This window comes from Cetorhinus maximus, chromosome 28, assembly GCF_964194155.1.
Source record: "Cetorhinus maximus chromosome 28, sCetMax3.hap1.1, whole genome shotgun sequence".
NCBI lineage: Eukaryota > Metazoa > Chordata > Chondrichthyes > Lamniformes > Cetorhinidae > Cetorhinus > Cetorhinus maximus.
In genome coordinates, this window is record NC_135906.1 from 16,444,361 (window position 1) to 16,467,069 (window position 22,709).

The following is a 22,709-nucleotide window of genomic DNA, read 5'->3' on the forward strand; positions in this document are numbered from 1 at the left end:
CACACTTTTTCTTCTTAATCTCCATTTCTTTTGTCATCTAGGGAGCTCTGGATTTGTTTGCTCTGCCTTTCCATTTTGTGGGAATATACCTTGTCTGTGCCCAAACTATCTCTTCTCTAAAGGCAGCATTCTGATTGCAGTTCCCTAAAAGTACCCCTGTTGAAACATGCTCCACTTCATTCCTCAGAATTATATCTCGCACTGTTTCCTTCTTCGCTGAATTGGAAACAGTAATCAAAACAGTTCTCTTGTATCTATTTCAGAAGCTCCTGCCCGTGTTTGCCCTTTACCATTTTATCCCAGTCTATATTAGGATGTGAAGTTCCTTGTTTTCACTATTATATATTTTTTTGCAATTGGGAAATGCCTCAATGGTTAAGTAGGGGTGCTGTTCTGAAGTTGGAGAGGAGACACATTTTGGGAATGTATACAGGGAGCTTTATTCTGTATCTAACCTATGACATAACTGCCCTGGGATTGTTTGTTGGGACACTGTTGGAGATTTACTCTGCATCTAACCAGTTGTTGTGCCTGCACCAGGATTGTTTGATGGGACACTGTAGAATAATTCTGTATTCTTTTTCTATTCATTCATGGGATGTGGGCTTCGCTGGCTGGGCCAGCATTTATCGCTCATCCTTAATTTCCCTTGAGAAGGTGGTGGTGAGCAGCCTTCTTGAACCCTGCAGTCCACATGGTGTAGGTACACCCACAGTGTGATTTAGTACCTAAACCATGCTGTACCTGCCCTGGGAGTGTTTGAGGGAGACAGAGTAGAAGGAGCTTTACTCTGTAAATTACCTCGTGCTGTATCTGCCCTGTGAGTGGTGGGGAAAGTATAGAGGGAGCTTCACTCTGTATCTAACCCCCATGCTGTACTTGCCCTGGGAATGTTTGATGGGGACAATGTAGAGGGAGCTTTACTCTGTATCTAACCCCATGCTGTACCTGTCCTGGCAGTGTTTGATGGGGACAATGTAGAGGAAGCTTTACTCTGTATCTAACCCCGTGCTGTACCTGTCCTGGCAGTGTTTGATGAGGACAATGTAGAGGGAGCTTTACTCTGTATCTAACCCCATGCTGTACCTGTCCTGGCAGTGTTTGATGGGGACAATGTAGAGGGAGCTTTACTCTGTATCTAACCCCGTGCTGTACCTGCCCTGGGAGTGTTTGATGGGACAATATAGAAGGACCTTTACTCTGTATCTAACCCCGTACTGTACCTGTCCTGGCAGTGTTTGGTGGGGACAATGTAGAGGGAGCTTTACTCTGTATCTAACCTATGCTGTACCTGTCATTTGTCTATTGCTTTCTCTCTTTCTGTCTTCCCCTCAGATCCTGGCGAGTTTGCGCAGTGTGAGAAACAACTTCACTGTTCTGGCCAACACCCAAGGACCCCCTAATAAGTGAGTACCAGGCACCTGTTGCTTACATCAAATCACAGCACAGGACCAGTCACAGACCAATCACAACATTGCTTTTCAGTCACCAATTATTTAGTGATTCACTGAAGGGAATCCATGAGAACTTCTCACAACCCAATCACAAGTTTAGACATGTGTCCTGTCTCTTATCTATGTCCTGTCACAGATTATGTAGAGTCCCATTGATACTACAGGGTACAACTGGCTATTCAGCCCAATTGGTCAGTGTTGATGTTTATACACCCCACGAGTTTCTCCCAGTATAATTACCTATTTCACATTTTTCTTTCATCCCCAGCTTTCTCATATCCTCATGTATTCATGAACCCTCCCCTTAAACGCAATAATGTTACCTTCAACCACTTCCTGTGACAACTTGTTCCACATTCTCAGCACTCTGTGACTTACATTTCAGCATTGGCTACACTTCAAAAGCACTGCTTTGACTGAAAAACACTTTGTAACATCCTGTGCTGTGAAAGGTGTTATGCAAATGAAAGTTTGTTCTTTCTTTAAAAGAAATTTCTCCGAAATTCTTTATTTGATCTTTATAAAGATTACCTAATATTTACGCCCCTTTGTTGTTGCAAGTAGAATCAGTTTCTCCACATTCACTCCACTGAATCCCTTCACAATTTTAAAGGTTCCCCATCAGGCCGCCTCTCAGCCTTTTCTTTACCTGGCAGCCTCAGTTTTTTCAGCAAGGTGCGAATTGTTACTGACTAAGCTGAGTTAGCAGCTGGAAAATGAACCTGGTGACTCTTGGTCCCTGTGCACCAAGCACACACGCTTGCTTCCAATCTCCACGGGATAATCTCAATCTCTTGATATAATCTTGATGGAACATTGGCAGGAGCCCTGGAGAAACAATGAGAACAGTTGTGAATCCCAGCCAACTCCTTGCCAAAGAATCCTGCTTGATCTTGCCAGTGAACCCCTGCCAATTCCTTCCCAGTGAATATCCCCGCTAAAGAATCCTAGTTGATCCCCTGCTGGTCAATTCCAACAGATCCACAGAGGGGGAATTCCAGTGGATTTACAGGGATTTCCATCAGGCTGAGATTTGGGTTGGTGGACTCTGATGCTGGAGGAACCTTGAACAGGCTTTAACCTCTCACTCTGCTCTCCCTTGGTGCTGTGGCATAGTGCTTGCTAATGTCCTCCTGAGCGCAGCATCAGCCTGCACTAACTGGTGCCAATGACAGTGAGAAGCGCTGCAGACGCTGAGGCCCAGATTTTCGTGGAGTCAGAATGGCTCTGGAGCCATTTAAAAATGGCAGGCAGGACATGATTCCTGAATTTTTGCCCCCACTCCTAACGCCCCCAATTTTTGCTGGCGCAGGATGAGGGTGTGGGAAGCGAGCACACTCCCTGCACTCCCAACCTGGTCAGCTCCATTGCGTGGGTAGGCATCTCTTTAGAGTCATGCCAGTTTCTCCAAGGCTCATGATTCATTGCCCCTCAGAGGAGTTGTGAACCATAGTATGGATTCGGGAACCTTTTGAAAGGCAAGTTCAAAAGTTCTTATCCATAACTCCCATGCCTCTTCCATGGCAACTCATTGCCTCCAGCAACTCCCCATGGCCCTTCACACTGTATATACCAGCTCATGCGCATTCCATGCCTATTCACCCAGTATGCACTATGTATATAACCAATGAGCTTTATAGTAACAATGGCAAGCGTCAAACTGCTGAGAGGAAAAAAAACACCGATTCCCAAATCTTCTTTTGAAAAAAAGAACTGCTGTTCCTATTACCCTGCAAAAGTGTCAATCAGACAGGCCAATAAACTACCAATGACAAACATTGAGACATTGACAGAAGAGATCACATTAAGAATGATTTATTATAACCATTCAAAGATGTCAATCAAGCAAAGTCAACAATTTATTTCGGTTGTAAAATCAGAAACCCCCACCCACCGCTGAGCTAATGCTTTTATTGATATGGGCTCACACTGAAGCCACATTGTACATGCATTTTGCGATCTCTTTTGTCAATGCCTCAATATTTCTTTGGACAAGCTTAAGAGGTGTAAAGCGTTTGAAGCCCCAGTTATTGATACTTTAATGGTCTGTCTGATTGACCTTTTTACAGAGTTGTAAGAACAGCAGCTTTATTCAAAGGAGGATTTGTGAATGTTTTTTTTTTCTCTCTCAGCAGCTCCACACTCGTCATTGTTATTACATTATTATTTCACAAGAATGATTCCCGGGATGAAGAATTGTAGCTATAAGGATAGATTGGGACAGTTTTCCTTGGAGAAAAGAAGGCTCAGAGGAGACTTGATAGAGGTATTCAAGATCCCGAGGGCTATGGACAGGGTAATTAGTGAGAAACTGTTCCCATTAAAGAGAACATCAAGAACAAGAGGGCGCAGATTCAAAATAATTGGCAAAACGAATAAATGTGATGTGAGGAAAAGATGTTTTCACCCAGAGGGTGGTTGGAGTCTGGAACAAACTTCCTGAAAGGGTGGTGGAGGCAGGTTCAATCGAGATATTCAAAAGGCAATTGGATTGTTACCTGAAAAGAGGGAATGTGCAAGGTTACAGGGATAAGGCAGGGGAGTGGGACTAGTTGGAATGCTCTTTCAGAGAGCCACGCAGACTCGATGGGCCGAATGGCCTCCTCCTGCCCTGTTAATATACTGTGATACATGGCTTATTGGTTATGTGCACTGCGCATAATGGGTAGATGGCCATGGAAGGGGCATGACTTGGCATGGAGACTATAAGGATTGTGGGGGTGGTTAAGGGGGAATAAGTTGGCATGGAAGGTAGAAGGAGCTATGGGGGTTAGATCAGGGGTGGGGGGAGCAGGTTGAGAGGTGAGAGATAGAGGGCCCAAAATCTTAAAGCACAACTGGGATAAAGTCCCAGAGAACTGAGGCACACCTTCTAAACAGCCAGCCTCAGCACTTGCCTGACACCGTGGCCACCGATGCTCTGTTTCCGGGGTTGGCAGGCCCGTCTCCGTCCTGCACCAGGCACCACGCCCTACCACCAGGAACAGAATTGTGTGTATCAGGGCACTTTTTACCCAGGCGGGAACAGCAAATCGGGAAGTTTCCCAACTTGAGCTACCCGAGTTAGTCACCAAGATCTGGTCCTGAGTTACAGCAGAGCCTGGCACATTGAAGACGTTGTTGGTAATGTGCCTTTTAGAATGCATACTCTGGGATACTCAATCACTTAGGATCCAATAAAAAGTAGCCACTAATAATATTATAACCCAATATCAAATCAAGGCGTGGAAAGGCTACAGATTACAATTTACTGTGTGTGTGTGTGTGTGTCTATGTGTGTGTGTGTGTGTGTGTGTGTCTTCTGTCGCTACGCCTCAATTCCTCACATTTCTGCCTATTTCCTGTCTCTGGGTATCCAATCTGTGTGTATCTTAACTGTTTCTTGCCTGTGTGTTTCCTGTCTGTTTCCTGCCTGTGTGTATCCTGTCTGTTTCCTGCCTGTGTGTATCCTGTCTGTTTCCGATCTGTGTGTATCCTGTCTGTGCTCTTGTCTGCATGTGTATCGTGTCTGTTTCCTGCCTGTGTGCATCCTGTCTGCGTGTACCCTGTCTATTTCCTGAGTGTATGTATTTTGTCTGGGTGCTGTCTGTGTGTTTCCTGTCTGTATCCTGTCTATGCACTGTCTGCGTCTATCCTGTCTGTGTAGTCTGCAACTATGCTACCTGTATCCTGTCTGCATCCATCTGTCTGCATCTTGTCTGTGTGTATCATGTCCCTTAGTGCCTCTAGTTACATTAACTTGTTTTTCTCGGTTCCTCCACAGGAGGTCACCAATAGGACCACAGCCTGCCCTGTGCACCCTGTCAGGTAAACAACCTTTTGTACATAGCTGTTGTTAAATGGGAGGAGGAGCTTGTGTCCACTGTAACTGCAGCCGGTTGGGTGTCCACAGCATCAGATTTAAAACCACTGCAGAGCAGCTCCACAGCAATCAGTAAATACAGTCTCCCTTGATTTCCCAGGGCAGATACACACAGGATTTTTTGGAGGTGTCAGCTGTGGCTCAGTTCATAGCACCCTCGCCTTTGAATCAGAGGGTTGTGGGTTCATGTCCCACTCCTGGAAACCAAGAACTGTGATTGTACTCGAAAAGAGTTGCAATCTGTGACTGTTGGTAACTCAAAAGAGTTTCTGCTGACTCAAACATTTATTTTTTTTTTTACATGCAGGGTTAGATATAGAGTAAAGCTCCCTCTACACTGTCCCCATCAAACACTCCCAGGTTAGGTACAGCACGGGGTTAGATACAGAGTAAAGCTCCCTCTACACTGTCCCCATCAAACACTCCCAGGACAGGTACAGCACGGGGTTAGATACAGAATAATGCTTCTCTACACTGTCCCCATCAAACACTCCCAGGACAGGTACAGTACGGGGTTAGATACAGAGTACAGCTCCCTCTACACTGTTAGGGTATTCCCTACTCCAAAGGAGGCAGCCAGACCAGAGCCCAACCCTGCACTAATGTAATGACTGTAATCGTTGAGGTGTGTAAAGCCTGAACCTGTCATCTGTGATGTGTAGAGGTCTTTGGAGCATTTTTCATATGTTCTTGAGCTGTTGCCCTTTTACAATTTGATTCTTTGCGTGTTCCTATGAGAGGGATAAATGGTCATTTTCACCCATTCAGCATTTATCCCCAACTGAAATGGATTCTCACAAGAATGCGCACCATGAATTAAATTGCCAGAATCCTACAATTGGCATTTGAGTCTCTCTAACATGTCTCAGCTGAGTCTTGGACTCCATGTCCTGAAGTGCAAGTTATTAGGGTGCCTCTTCAATCGGCCTAAAAATGCAGTAGTTGACTCCTCCCACAAGCCCTCAGACTCCTCCCCTGGTGATATTTTCCCAAGATTATTTTTCAATTGTGACATTCCATCAACTGTTAAAGTGGTGCTGCTCTGCCCCACAATGAGGCCAGCTTCCAACCGCTACCCCACCACCCCCCCTGCACCCTTAACCATCCAAGTCTCTCCTATTGTAATAGAAATGCATCATGTGCAAGTTCCACTTCCCCTAATCACTCTCCTGGTGAATTCCTGCAATGCATCTTGTAGGTGGTACACACTGCTGCCACTGTGTGTCGGTGGTGGAGGGAGTGAATGTTTGTGGATGTGGTGCCAATCAAGCGGGCTGCTTTGTCCTGGATAGTGTCAAGCTTCTTGAGTGTTGTTGGAGCTGCACTCATCCAGGCAAGTGGGGAGTATTCCATCACACTCCTGACTTGTGCCTTGTAGATGGTGGACAGGCTTTGGGGAGTCAGGTTGTGAGTTACTTGCCACAGGATTCCTAGCCTCTGGCCTGCTCTTGTAGGCACAGTATTTATATGGCTGGTCCAGTTCAGTTTCTGGTCAATGGTAACCCTCAGAATGTTGATAGCGGGGAATTCAGCGTTGGTAATGCTATTGAATTTCAAGGGCGATGGTCAGATTATCTCTTGTTGGAGATGGTCATTGTCTGGCACTTGTGTGGTGTGAATGTTACTTGCCACTTGTCAGCCCAAGCCTGGATATGGTCCAGGTCTTTGGGCATGGACTGCTTCAGTATGATGGAGACTGTGGGGGAGCGAGACTGTTGGGAGGGAGACCATGGATGAGGGAGAGAGTGAGGGACATTGTGTGCAAGAGAGTGTATGTCCGTCCGTGTGTGTGAGGGAGAGTTGGTGAGGGTGTGGAAAAGGGCATTGTGCATTGGCTCTGGGCTGTCCACCTGATGAGGGATTGCCAGTTTTAACCATGCGTGTACCACTTTGTTTCCAGATGAAACTTACCAGCAATTGGCAAAGGAAACCCTGGAGGAATTGGACTGGTGTCTGGACCAGCTGGAGACAATCCAGACCTACCGCTCAGTCAGTGAGATGGCCTCAAACAAGGTAAGAGAGTGTGAGCAGGGTGCGGGGGCTTGGAGAGTATGGCAGGAGTGTGCTGAAGTGGCTACTGATATTTTTAGTTGGCTGAATGGGCATTTTTGAATATTCTGTGCCTTCCTGAAGCTAGCGTTCATTCATTGAGAAGACAATTTGCATTTTATGAGACTTTGCATCTGATCTGTGTAGAAACTCTGGCGATTGCCTGGCTCTGGGACAGGCTCGAAGGGGGAAGTGACGTGGAAGCTCAGGAGTTAGGAGCAGGGTCGTGATGGGTTGGAGTGGTCGCGATGGGGGAGAGATGTGTTGGATTGGTTGGCGGGGGGAGTGATGGTCGGAGTGATCGCTGGGGAGAGACATGGGTCGGAGCGGTCGGTCGGGGTGGGGGAGGTGATGGGTCGGAGCGGTTGGGAGTGGGGGTTAATGGGCCAGAGTGGTCAGGGGTGGGGGTGATGGGTTAGAGCAGTCAGGAAGAGGGGAGGGGAGTGATGGACCAGAGTGACTATGAGGAGGAATGATGGGCCAGAGCGGTCATGAGGGGGGGAGGGGAAAGGTGGTTTGGAGCGATCAGGAGGGCGGAGGGGAAAGGTGGGTCGGAGAAGTCAGGAGGGGGGAGGGGAGTGGTGGGTCGGAGAGGTCAGGAGTGGGGAGGGGAGTGGTGGGTCTGAGTGGTCAGGAGGGGAAGGGGAGTGGTGGGTCTGAGTGGTCAGGAGGGGAAGGGGAGTGGTGGGTCTGAGTGGTCAGGAGGGGGGAGGGGAAAGGTGGGTCAGAGCGGTCAGGAGGGTGTAGGGGAGTGGTGGGTAGCAGTGGTCAGGAGGGGTAGGGGAGTGGTGGGTCGGAACGGTCATTACTGGGAGCTGCCAGGACAAGATGGATATATTCCTCTAATTGTTCTTATTCACTGAGAGCAGACTGGTTTTCACATTCACCCAGCAGTTTACAATCTCAAACCTTTAAATGTCTTGATTTGTTTAGTGCTGTTTAGTGCAATCTACAGCTTTTGATATCTGAGGTAGAGGATAGAATTGTATAAGATACACTAATGTCCGCTTTGGTCATTCCTTGTGATGGAGTTGTGTTGCTGTAATTAATGTATATCAATGAAATTCATCTGTCTTAGAGTTGGACAGTTTGGTTGCACAGTAACTTTGATAGCTGAGAGCTAGTCAGTGTAAGTGGCTCCAGATTCCTATTATAGGAGCTGTGAGCTGCTCTGTCTCTGTTTTGGGCAAAATGGTGGTGTTCACATATTCAGATCAACATAAAATGGCCAACTCACCCAGCCTAAAACCATGTCTGAAACTGCATTAGAAATCTTCACACAAGTGAATCAGAAGCACTTATACTCATAAACTGGCAAACTGATGACCCTGGACACAGTGTGAACAGGGACACAGTGTCTAGAGGGACACAGTGTGAGCTGGGAGACAGTGTGAACAGAGACACAATGTGAACAGGGACACAGTGTGAACATGACATAGTGTGAAGAGGGACACAGTGTGAGCTGGGACACAGTGTGAACAGGGACACAGTGTGAGCTGGGACACAGTGTGAACTGGGACACAGTGTGAACAGGACACAGTGTGAACAGAGACACAGTGTGAGCTGGGACACTGTGTGAACAGAGACACAGTGTGAACAGGGACACAGTGTGAACATGACATAGTGTGAACAGGGACACAGTGTGAGCTGGGACACAGTGTGAACAGAGACACAATGTGAACAGGGACACAGTGTGAACATGACATAGTGTGAACAGGGACACAGTGTGAGCTGGGACACAGTGTGAACAGGGACACAGTGTGAGCTGGGACACAGTGTGAACAGGACACAGTGTGAACAGAGACACAGTGTGAGCTGGGACACTGTGTGAACAGAGACACAGTGTGAACAGGGACACAGTGTGAGCTGGGACATAGTGTGAGTTGGGACACAGTGTGAACAGAGACACAGTATGAACAGAGACACAGTGTGAGCTGGGACACTGTGTGAACAGAGACACAGTGTGAACAGGGACACAGTGTGAGCTGGGACATAGTGTGAGTTGGGACACAGTGTGAACAGGACACAGTGTGAACAGGGACACTGTGAGCTGTGACACAGTGTGAACAGGGACACTGTGTGAACAGTACACAGTGTGAACAGGGACACAGTGTGAGCTGGGACAAAGTGTGAACAGGACACAGTGCGAACAGGACACAATATGAACAGGGACACAGTGTGAACAGAGACACAGTGTGAACAGGGACACAGTGTGAACAGGGACACAGTGTGAACAGAGACACAGTGTGAGCTGGGATACTGTGTGAACAGAGACACAGTGTGAACAGGGACACAGTGTGAGCTGGGACATAGTGTGAGTTGGGATACAGTGTGAACAGGACACAGTGTGAACAGGGACACTGTGAGCTGTGACACAGTGTGAACAGGGACACTGTGTGAACAGTACACAGTGTGAACAGGGACACAGTGTGAGCTGGGACAAAGTGTGAACAGGACACAGTACGAACAGGACACGATGTGAACAGGGACACAGTGTGAACAGAGACACAGTGTGAACAGGGACACAGTGTGAACAGGGACACAGTGTGAGTTGGGACACAGTGTGAACAGAGACATAGTGTGAACAGAGACATAGTGTGAGCTGGGATACTGTGTGAACAGAGACACAGTGTGAACAGGGACATAGTGTGAGTTGGGATACAGTGTGAACAGGACACAGTGTGAACAGGGACACTGTGAGCTGTGACACAGTGTGAACAGGGACACTGTGTGAACAGTACACAGTGTGAACAGGGACACAGTGTGAGCTGGGACAAAGTGTGAACAGGACACAGTACGAACAGGACACGATGTGAACAGGGACACAGTGTGAACAGAGACACAGTGTGAACAGGGACACAGTGTGAACAGGGACACAGTGTGAGTTGGGACACAGTGTGAACAGAGACATAGTGTGAACAGAGACATAGTGTGAGCTGGGATACTGTGTGAACAGAGACACAGTGTGAACAGGGACACAGTGTGAGCTGGGACATAGTGTGAGTTGGACACAGTGTGAACAGGACACAGTGTGAACAGGGACACAGTGTGAGCTGTGACACAGTGTGAACAGGGACACTGTGTGAACAGTACACAGTGTGAACAGGGACACAGTGTGAGATGGGACAAAGTGTGAACAGGACACAGTGCGAACAGGACACGATGTGAACAGGGACACAGTGTGAACAGGGACACAGTGTAAACAGAACACAGTGTAAACAGGGACACAGTGTGAGTTGGGAAACAGTGTGAACAGGGACAAAGCGTTAGCTGGGACATAGTGTGAACAGGGACATAGTGAACAGGGACACAGTGTGAGCTGGGACACAGTGTGAACAGGACATGGTGTGAACAGGACACAGTGTGAACATGGACACAGTGTTAGCAGGGGCACAGTGTGAACAGGACATAGTGTGAACAGGGACAGTGTGAGCTGGGACACAGTGTGAACAGGGACACAGTGTGAACAGGACATAGTGTGAACAGGACATAGTGTGAACAGGGACACAGTGTGAGCTGGGACACAGTGTGAACAGGACACAGTGTGAATAGGACATGGTGTGAACAGGGACACAGTGTGAACAGGACACAGTGTGAATAGGACATGGTGTGAACAGGGACACAGTGTGAACAGGGACACAGTGTGAGCTGGGACACAGTGTGAACAGGACACAGTGTGAATAGGACATGGTGTGAACAGGGACACAGTGTGAACAGGACACAGTGCAAACAGGGACACAGTGTGAGCTGGGACACAGTGTGAACAGGACACAGTGTGAGCTGGGACACAGTGTGAACAGGAGACAGTGAGAACAGGACACGGTGTGAGCTGGGACACAGTGTGAGCTGGGACATGGTGTGAGCTGGGACATGGCGTGAGCAGGGATACGGCGTGAGCTGGGACATTGCGTGAGCTGGGATACGGCATGAGCTGGGACACGGGGTAAGCCGAGACACAGTGTGAACAGGACACGGTGTGTGCTGGGACACAGTGTGAACAGGAGACAGCGTGAACAGGAGACAGCGTGAACAGGACACGGTGTGAACAGGGACACAGTGTGAACAGGACACAGTGTGAGCTGGGACACAGTGTGAGCTGGGACACAGTGTGAACAGGGACATAGTGTGAACCGGGACACAGTGTGAACAGGACACAGTGTGAACAGAGACACAGTGTGAGCTGGGACACAGTGTGAACTGGGACACAGCGTGAGCTGGGACACAGTGTGAACTGGACACAGTGTGAACAGGACACGGTGTGAGCTGGGACACAGTGTGAACAGGAGACAGTGTGAACAGGACACAGTGTGAGCTGGGACACAGTGTGAACAGGGACACAGTGTGAACAGGACACGGTGTGAACAGGGACACAGTGTGAACAGGAGACAGCGTGAACAGGATACGGTGTGAACAGGGACACAGTGTGAACAGGAGAAAGCGTGAACAGGACACGGTGTGAACAGGGACACAGTGTGAACAGGAGACAGTGTGAACAGGGACACAGGGTGAGCTGGGACACGGTGTTAACAGAGACAGAGTGCAAGCTGGGCACACAATGTGAGCCGATGCACCCAATGCGAACAGGGCACACAGTGTGAGCTGGGACACAGTGTGAGCTGGGACATAGTGTGAGCCGGGACACGGTGTGAGCTGGGACACGGCGCAAACATGGACACAGTGTGATCAGGGACACAGTGTGAGCTGGGACATAGTGCGAGCTGGGACACAGTGCGATCAGGGACACAGCGTGAACTGGAACACAGTGCGAGCTGGGACACAGTGTGAGCTGGGACACAGTGTGATCAAGGACACAGCGTGAGCCAGGAGACAGTGTGATCAGGGACACAGGGTGAGCTGTGACACAGTGTGAGCTGGGACACAGTGTGATCAGGGACACAGTGTGATCAGGGACACAGGGTGATCAGGGAAACAGTGCGAGCTGGGACACAGTGCGAACATGGACACAGTGTGCGCTGGGACACAGTGTGAACAGGGACACAGTGTGAGCTGGGACACAGTGTGATCAGGGACACAGTGTGATCAGGGACACAGGGTGATCAGGGACACAGTGTGAGCTGGGACACAGGGTGATCAGGAACACAGTGCGAACATGGACACAGTGTGAGCTGGGACACAGTGTGAGCTGGGACACAGTGTGATCAGGGACACAGTGTGATCAGGGACACAGGGTGATCAGGGACACAGTGTGAGCTGGGACATAGTGCGAGCTGGGACACAGTGCGATCAGGGACACAGCGTGAACTGGAACACAATGTGAGTTGGGATACTGTGTGAACAGAGACACAGTGTGAACAGGGACACAGTGTGAGCTGGGACATAGTGTGAGCTGGACACAGTGTGAACAGGACACAGTGTGAACAGGGACACAGTGTGAGCTGTGACACAGTGTGAACAGGGACACTGTGTGAACAGTACACAGTGTGAACAGGGACACAGTGTGAGCTGGGACAAGGTGTGAACAGGACACAGTGCGAACAGGACACAATGTGAACAGGGACACAGTGTGAACAGGGACACAGTGTGAACAGAACACAGTGTAAACAGGAACACAGTGTGAGTTGGGACACAGTGTGAACAGGGACATAGTGAACAGGGACACAGTGTGAACAGAGGCACAGTGTGAACAGGGACACAGTGTGAGCTGGGACACAGTGTGAACAGGACATGGTGTGAACAGGACACAGTGTGAGATGGGACACAGTGTGAACATGGACACAGTGTTAGCAGGGGCACAGTGTGAACAGGACATAGTGTGAACAGGGACAGTGTGAGCTGGGACACAGTGTGAACAGGACACAGTGTGAATAGGACATGGTGTGAACAGGGACACAGTGTGAACAGGACACAGTGCAAACAGGGACACAGTGTGAGCTGGGACACAGTGTGAAGAGGGACACAGCGTGAGCTGGGACACAGTGTGAACTGGACACAGTGTGAACAGGACACGGTGTGAGCTGGGACACAGTGTGAACAGGAGACAGCGTGAACAGGACACGGTGTGAACAGGGACACAGTGTGAACAGAGACAGTGTGAACAGGACACGGTGTGAGCTGGGACACAGTGTGAACAGGGACACAGTGTGAACAGGATACGGTGTGAACAGGGACACAGTGTGAACAGGAGACAGCGTGAACAGGACACGGTGTGAACAGGGACACAGTGTGAACAGGAGACAGTGTGAACAGGGACACAGGGTGAGCTGGGACACGGTGTTAACAGAGACAGAGTGCAAGCTGGGCACACAATGTGAGCCGATGCACCCAATGCGAACAGGGCACACAGTGTGAGCTGGGACACAGTGTGAGCTGGGACATAGTGTGAGCCGGGACACGGCGTGAGCTGGGACACGGCGCAAACATGGACACAGTGTGATCAGGGACACAGTGTGAGCTGGGACATAGTGCGAGCTGGGACACAGTGCGATCAGGGACACAGCGTGAGCTGGAACACAGTGCGAGCTGGGACACAGTGTGAGCTGGGACACAGTGTGATCAAGGACACAGCGTGAGCCAGGAGACAGTGTGATCAGGGACACAGGGTGAGCTGTGACACAGTGTGAGCTGGGACACAGTGTGATCAGGGACACAGTGTGATCAGAGACACAGGGTGATCAGGGAAACAGTGCGAGCTGGGACACAGTGCGAACATGGACACAGTGTGCGCTGGGACACAGTGTGAACAGGGACACAGTGTGAGCTGGGACACATTGTGATCAGGGACACAGTGTGATCAGGGACACAGGGTGATCAGGGACACAGTGTGAGCTGGGACACAGGGTGATCAGGAACACAGTGCGAACATGGACACAGTGTGAGCTGGGACACAGTGTGAGCTGGGACACAGTGTGATCAGGGACACAGTGTGATCAGGGACACAGGGTGATCAGGAACACAGTGCGAACATGGACACAGTGTGAGCTGGGACACAGGGTGATCAGGAACACAGTGCGAACATGGACACAGTGTGAGCTGGGACACAGTGTGAGTTGGGACACAGTGCGAGCTGGGACACATTGTAAGCTGGGCACAGTGTGAGCTGGGACACAGGGTGATCAGGAACACAGTGTGAGCTGGGACACAGGGTGATCAGGAACACAGTGCGAACATGGACACAGTGTGAGCTGGGACACAGTGCGAACATGGACACAGTGTGAGCTGGGACACAGGGTGATCAGGAACACAGTGTGAACATGGACACAGTGCGCGCTGGGACACAGTGTGAGCTGGGACACAGTGCGCGCTGGGACACAGTGCGAGCTGGGACACAGTGCGAGCTGGGACACAGTGTGAGCTGGGACACAGTGCGAGCTGGGGCACAGTGTGAGCTGGAACACAGTGTGAGCTGGGACACAGTGCGAGCTGGGACACAGTGCGAGCTGGGACACAGTGCGAGCTGGGACACAGTGCGAGCTGGGACACAGTGTGAGCTGGGACACAGTGCGAGCTGGGGCACAGTGCGAGCTGGGGCACAGTGCGAGCTGGGACACAGTGTGAGCTGGGACACAGTGCAAGCTGGGACACAGTGTGAGCTGGGACAGAGTGTGTACAGGACACAGTATGTGCTGTGAAGAGTGACACAGTGTGAAGAGGGACACAGTGTGAACAGGAGGCAGTATGATCTGGGACACAGTGTTATCAGGGAGACAGTGTCAGCTGGGACACAGTGTGAACTAGGACACAGTGTGAAGAGGGACTTGGTGCAAGGTGGGACACCGTGTGAAGAGGGACAGGGTGCGAACCGGGACACAGTGTTAACAGAGAATCAGTGTGAATACCTACACACTGCTGATCCTCCTCCTTATGGGTGCCCGAGGGCCCCTGGCTGACTCCTTGAGGAGAAGGGGTGGTTGGAGTGAGATCGGGCTGCCCCGCACCCCTCTCGTGTACACACTGTTGGAGGCCGACTATGCCATCGGCGATGGAGTTCAGCCTGTGCAGCAACGCAGGACCGATGTCTTGGACCAAGGTCTCCATGGCGGCCGCAATCCTACCAGTGTTAACCTCAGTGCGTTGCCATGCCGGCGCCATCACCTCAGCCTGAAGACAGATAGACTCCTCCATCGTGCCTTGCAATCTGAGGAGTGCAGCAGATATCCCTTCCTGATGTTCCCAAGCTTGCCTTTGCAGCTCCAGCAACTGTGAGATGACCGAGTACAGAGACTCATCATCTAACTCAGACTCAGCAACTTTTTGGCCTCCAGCAGTCCTTCGAGTGCCAGACACCTGGGAAGTCCCTGCCACCGTCTGCTATGGATCAGAAAGTGCGATGTGCTCACCAGATTGTGATCCCAGGGCTATTCTAAAGCTAGGTCCCACCGAGATATGTGTCTCTGCGCTAATGGAGGGTGTGGGTGAGCGATGTGACAGGACTTCAGGGAGGGTTTCAGTGGATTCCTCTTCTGAGCTTCCCTCAGGGCTTGATTGGAGGCCCTGGTTCATGGAGTCCATGGAGTCTCTTGGCTGTTTCCCAGATGTGCCTGTGGAAGCAAGGAGAGATAATTGGTGCATGGCAGTGGCCTGTAACACAGGACACATCACTCACAGCATGATTGTCTGATGGATGTCGCACTGCTAACTCCTCTCTTTGTAGAGCAGCGCCGATGTCACCGTCAGCACAGGACTGGTCCAAAACATCGCCAGCCTGGATGGCTCTATTTTCAAAGTCCATGAGGATCTTGATTGGGATGTGAACAATGAATGTGTGTGCGAGAGTGTGAATGGCGATGTCCCTTGAACTGGCAGTGAGCGAGATCCCTGTGGATATGTAATAGGTTTGTGAGTGCGTGAGTTGAGAGTGATGAGAAGAGTGACTTACCCTGGCGGAATGGATCATCCTCTTGTGGCGCTGGATGGCTGTCCTCTTTTGCAGTGCGTTGGCGCTGACCATCGCTGCCACCAGCTGCCAAGCCGGATTGGTGATGTTGTTGCCCGTCCTGCGGCCAGAGCGGAGGACATCACGGCAAGCCTCCACTGCACCCAAAAGGCACTCAAGGGTCGCATCATTGAACCTGGGGGCTGCAGTCTTCTTGCCTTTTGGGGCCACGTCTTCCATGCAGCAGCCCTGGGCTGGAAGCACTGAGAGGTGTGTGCGCTGCTGCAATTAAAAATGATGCCTGGTGTGATGAAGCAGCGAGGTGATGACGTGGTGGGCAAATAAGAGCCCGCACGCCATGGAAATGGCATGTTTTCTGGGAATGCATAACTAACGCGGCCCTCGCGTCCCTTTTGGATGCTGTGGAGGCCCGCCATGATGTCCTCTACCCCCGCTCTGGCCGCAGGATGGGCAGCAACATCACCAATCTGGCTTGGGAGGCGGTGGAATGATATGGTGTGAGAAGCCGCCATTGCGGCCAGTGGGTAAAACATCGTTATACCTGCCCACTATCACACTTAAATATAAATCTGGGACAATTCCGCCCAGTGTGAATTCAGGCCCAATGCGCACAGGGACACAGTGTTAATACAGACATGACGTGAACAGGGACACATCGTGAACAGGGACAGATTGTGAATACGGACACAATGTTAGCAGGGACGCAGTGTGAGCAGGGAAGCAGTGTGAGCAGGGAAGCAGTGTGAGCAGGGAAGCAGTGTGAATATAGACACAGCATGAAGAGGGACACAGTGTGAGCAGGGACACTTGTGAATAGGGACATAGTGTGAGCAGGCACGCAGTGTGAGTAGGGACACTGAGCAGGGATGCAGTGTGAGCAGGGAAGCACTGTGAGCAGGGAAGCAGTGTGAATATAGACACAGCGTGAAGAGGAACACAGTGTGAGCAGGGTCACAGTGTGAGCAGGACACATTGTGAATAGGGACATCGTGTGAGCAGGGATGCAGTGTGAGCAGGACACATTGTGAATAGGGACATCGTGTGAGCAGGGACACAGTGTGAGCAGGGACACAGTGTGAGCAGGGACACAGTGTGAATATAGACACAGCATGAGCAGGACACAGCGTGAGCTGGGACACAGTGTGATCAGGGACACAGTGTGAGCTGGGACACAGTGTGAGCTGTGACACAGCGTGAGCTGGGACACAGTGTGATCAGGGACACAGTGTGAGCTGGGACACAGTGTGAGCAGGGACACAGCGTGAGCAGGGTCACAGTGTGAGCAGGGACACAGTGTGAATACAGACACCATGTGTATACGGACACCGTGTGAATACGGGACACTGTGTGAATACGGACACAGCATGAATACAGACACCGTTTGAATACGGACACCGTGTGAATACAGATACCGTATGAATACCGACGCAGTGTGAATACGGACACCGTGTGAATACAGACACAGCGTGAATACAGACACCGTGTAAATACAGACACAGCGTGAATACAGACACCGTGTAAATACGAATGCAGTGTGAATACAGACACCGTGTGAATACAGACACAGCGTGAATACAGACACCGTGTAAATACAGGCACAGCATGAATACAGACACCGTGTAAATACGAATGCAGTGTGAATACAGACACCGTGTGAATACAGACACAGCGTGAATACAGACACCGTGTAAATACGGACACCGTGTGAATACAGACACTGTTTGAATACAGACACCGTGCGAATACGGATGCAGTGTGAATACACCGTGTGAATACAGACACCGTGAGAGTACAGACACTGTGTAACACGGCTGCAGTGTGAGCAGGGATGCAGTGTGAATACAGGCACAGCATGAAGAGGGACACAGCATGAACAGGGATGCATTGTGAATACAGACACAGCGTGAACAGGGACACAGTATGAATACAGACACAGTGGGTGGAATCCAGATTTGCACTAAGTGCAGTAGCGAGCGGATAAAATGACGTCTTACCTGCTGGCTGCAATGGCAGCTTCTCAGGCCGTATCGTCCCAAACTCGCTGTATTAATTTTGCAATTCCAGGACACACACCGTTTTCATCGCGGATGGGCTCTGATTCGCCCACCACGCAGTCACCTCACTGCTTCATCTTGCCGGGCGCCATATTTAAAGTACAGCCACACGCACACCTCTCAGTGCTTCCAGCCCAGGACTGTTGCAATTAAGACATGGCCTCAAAAGGCAAAAAGATTGCAGCTCCCAGGTTTAGTGACATGTCCCTTGAGTGCCTTTTGGACACAGTGGAGGCTCGCCGAGATGTCCTCTACCCAGGCTCTGGCCACAAGAGGGGCAGCAACATTACCATTCTGGCCTTGTAATTGATGGCAGTGGTGATCAGTGCCAATGATGCACAGAAGAGGTTGGCCATCTAGAGCAAATAGAGGATGAATGATCTCATCCGTGCAGCCAGGGTAAGGCAACCATCTCATTACTCTAAACTCTCACACTCCAGCCCATCACACATTCACTGGCATCTCACTCACTGCCAGCTCAAGGGAAATCACCACGCATTCTCACACACACACACCCTCACATCTCCATCTGGCCTCATCTCCTCTGGAGACTGCCTCCTCAGGCATCACCATCTTGAGGCCACTTGCACAGATCAGCATGTGCCCCCACACACACCCTGGGTTACCCCTCTTTCTCAGTACAGCCCTCACCCTGCAGCCTCTTCCATTGCCTGAGGCCACTTCCCTCCCTTCCCCAAGCAAGCCCTAGCCCTGCAGCCGTACAAGGCCACTCCTACCTTATGGCTGGTCTGGTAGATAGAGACCTGTCCATGAGCAGCCCCCCCACCTGCCAAAGTGCTGTGATGCTATCTGCAAAGCCTGGCGCTGATGACCACAGGTGCTGCTTGAAGCAAGATAGGCAAACAAACCTCGAAGTCCCGAGTGAAGTGCAGCTCACCAGGTGCACGTTATTTATGTGCCGTTGTTAAACACACGCTGATGTGGGTGGATGATCCAGGGTGGGGGGATGAGTCTGGCAGGATAGCCTTTTAGTGATATGCAGATGTATTATGATGAGGTTCCCGACAGCAGATAGCGGGAAACGCAGCCGCAAATCGCAAACAGGTTTCACGACGTCATGAAACTGATTTTTTGGCCCTCCGCCATATTGTCCTCTCACGCCACCGAGCACACCCGACACCAACGATTCCACGCAGTGTGAACAGGGGGACAGTGTGAACAGGACATAGTGTGAACAGGGACACAGTGTGAATACAGACAGGAATAGGGACAGTGTGAACAGGGACACAGTGTGAATACAGACAGTGTGAACAGGGACACAGTGTGAACAGGACATAGTGTGAACAGGGACACAGTGTGAATACATACACAGTGTGAACAGGGACACAGTGTGAATACAGACATAGTGTGAACAGGGACACAATGTGAACAGGACATAGTGTGAACAGGGACACAATGTGAATACAGACACAGTGTAAACAGGGGGACAGTGTGAATACAGACACAGTGTGAACAGGGACACAGTGTGAACAGGACATAGTGTGAACAGGGACACAGTGTGAATATAGACAGTGTGAACAGGGACACAGTGTTAATACAGATACAGTGTGAACAGGGACACAGTGTGAACAGGGACACAGTGTGAGCATGGGAATAATGGCGAACGTAAGAAATAGGAGTAGGAACAGGCCATTCAGCCCTTTGTGCCTGCTGCACTGCTCAATAACATAATGGCTGACATGATTGTGCCCTTAATTGCACGTTCCTTCTTCTTCCAAATAACCTTTGACCCTCTTGTAGCATAAAACAGCTCATGTGCTTTTTCTCACTGATGGGACGTGGGCAGCACTGGCAAGGCCTGCATTCATTGTCCAAGCCTTAGCTGTCCTTAGAAAGTGGTGGTGCATTGCTTTCTTGAACTACTGCGGTCCGTGTGGTGTAGGCACATCTACAGTGCTGTTAGGTAGGGAGTTCCAGGATTTTGATCCTAACGATGATGAAAGAGCGGTGATATATTTCCAAGCTAAGATGAGGCATGACTTGTAGGGGAACTGAAGGGTAGCATCCCTACATTTATGTTGAATTCCTCTCGTAATAAAGGATAGCATTCCATTAGCCTTCTTAATTACTTGCTGTACCTGCATACTAACTTTTTGTGACTCATGCACTAGAACACCTAGATCCCTCTGCACCTTGGAATTCTGCAGCCGTTCTCCACTTAAGTAATACTCTGCTTTTTTATCCTTCCTGCCAGAATGAATAACTTCACATCTTCCCATGTTATACTCCATCTGCCAGATCTTTGCCCACTCACTCAGCCTATCTATATCCATCTGCAACCTCCTCATGTTCTCTTCACAACATATTTTCCTACCTATCTTTGTGTCATCCGCAAATTTAGCTACCATGCCTTCACTCCCCTTATCTATGACATTGATGTAAATTGTAAAAAGTTGAGGCCCCAGCACACACCCCTGTGAGACTCCGCTCGTCACATCCTCCCAAACAGAAAAAATACCCATTTATGCATACTCTCTGTTTTCGGCCAGCCAGCCAATCTTCCATCCACGTTAATATGTTACCCCTACACCATGAGCTTTTATTTTCCGCAATAACTTTTGACGTGGCATCTTATCAAAAGCCTTCTGGAAATCCAAGCACAGTACTTCTACTTATCCATTGCGCATGTTACTCTTTCAAAACACTCCAATAAATTGGTTCAACATGATTTCTCTTTCACAAAGCCATACTGACTCTTCCCGATTACCTTGAGTATTTCTAAGTGCCCAGTTACAAACTCCTTAATGATTGATTCCAACAGCTTCCCCATGACAGACGTCAAACTAACTGGCCTATAGTTTCCTGTTTTCTGCCCCCTTCCTTTCTTGAATAGAGAGGTTATATTTGCTACTTTCCAGTCTGATGGAACCTTTCCATAATCCAGCGAATTTTGGCATGCAAACACCAATGCACCTTCTACCTCATTAGCCACCTCTTTTAAGATCCTAGGATGAAGTCCATCAAGACCCTGAGATTTGTCAGCCCACAGCTCCATCAGTTTGTTCAGTACCGCTTCCCTAGTGATTATAATTTCACCAGGTTGCTCTCTCCCCTCTGCTTCCTGATTTTCAGCTATTACTAGAATGTCAAAAAATCCTCTATATTGAAGACAAAAGCAAAATACTTGTTCATTTCATCTGCCATTTCCTTATTATCTACTATTAACTCCCCACCATTACTCTTTAGAGGGCCAGCACTCACTTTACATACTCTTTTCCTTTTTAAGTACCTGTAGAAACTCTTGTTATCTGTTTTAACGTTTCTCGCTAGCTTCCTCTCATACTCTAATTTTTTTCTCCTGATTAATCTTTTAGTCATTCTCTGCCATTCTTTATATTCTGATCAATCATTGACCTGCCACTCATCTTTGTGCAGTTATATGCTTTTTCCTTAAGTTTGATGCTTTCCTTAAGATCTTTAGTTAACCATGGATATTGGTCCTCCCATTAGAATTTTTCTTTATAGTAGGAATATACATATTCTGAATACTCTGAGATATCTCCTTAAATGTCTGCCACTGCTTGTTTATTGATCTATCCTCTAACGTAGTATCCTAGTTCACTTCATGCCCACATAGTTGCCCTTATTTAAGTTTAAAATACTTGTCTTAGACCCACCCTTCTTCCTTTTATACTGGATGTAAAATTCAACCATATTGTCGCTGCTACCTAGAGGCGCCTTTACACTGAGGTCATTAATTAATCCTGTCACATTACACAATACCAAGTCTAGTATAATCTGCACTCTGGTTGGTTCCAGAACATGCTGCTCTAAGAAACTATCTTGAAAGCATTCTAAGAACTCCTCATCCAGGCTACTACTGCCAATCTGATTTTTTCAGTTTATGTGTAGATTCTGAGAGAAATGTTAGTCAGAACTTTGAACATACAGTAGTTTTTCATCCAATATCTATACACCCAGAAGAGAGAATGGATTTTTTCTGAGCTTTGTAGCGATTTTTTTCAGCTGGGTATTTAAGAGTCAGCATGTGGTGTCAGACTGGAGTCACATCTTGACATTGACCGGATCTGGACAGCAATTCCATGTCCTGGAGGACATTAGTGAATTGACAATCTGTCAGCTTTCATGGTCATTTTCCTGGTGCCAGCTGACAAATTGCCAGTTATTTAATTTAGTTCCACATCTCACCATGGAAGGATTTGAACCCACGACTTCTGAATTGCTAATACAGCACCATAAGCAGTAGATGTTTTTATCATTTATTGGTATTTCTGATTGTCCCATGACCCTCTCATCCAACCCACACAGAAGGTTTTAGTTATGTGAGGAATATGAATGTAACACATTCCATTCACTCATCCAAGCTCTGAAAGTTCTGGGGACTGAGAGGGTTGAAAGCACATTTCTCTCTGACCTCCGGGTTCTGTCAATATTACACCCCCTTTGCACTGTAG

At 49.2% G+C, this 22,709-nt stretch overlaps 1 protein-coding gene across 2 annotated transcripts in view; it reads left to right on the forward strand.

Annotated features, from left to right (window-relative positions):
- Positions 1-22,709, forward strand: part of pde4a (phosphodiesterase 4A, cAMP-specific) — a 416,509-nt gene that overhangs the window by 341,265 nt on the left and 52,535 nt on the right. For both annotated transcript variants that reach the window (XM_078531259.1, XM_078531260.1), the window contains exons 4-6: positions 1,336-1,406; positions 5,218-5,261; positions 7,217-7,329. In XM_078531259.1, coding sequence (XP_078387385.1) covers positions 1,336-1,406; positions 5,218-5,261; positions 7,217-7,329 — 228 coding nt within the window. The remainder of the gene's footprint in view (positions 1-1,335; positions 1,407-5,217; positions 5,262-7,216; positions 7,330-22,709) is intronic.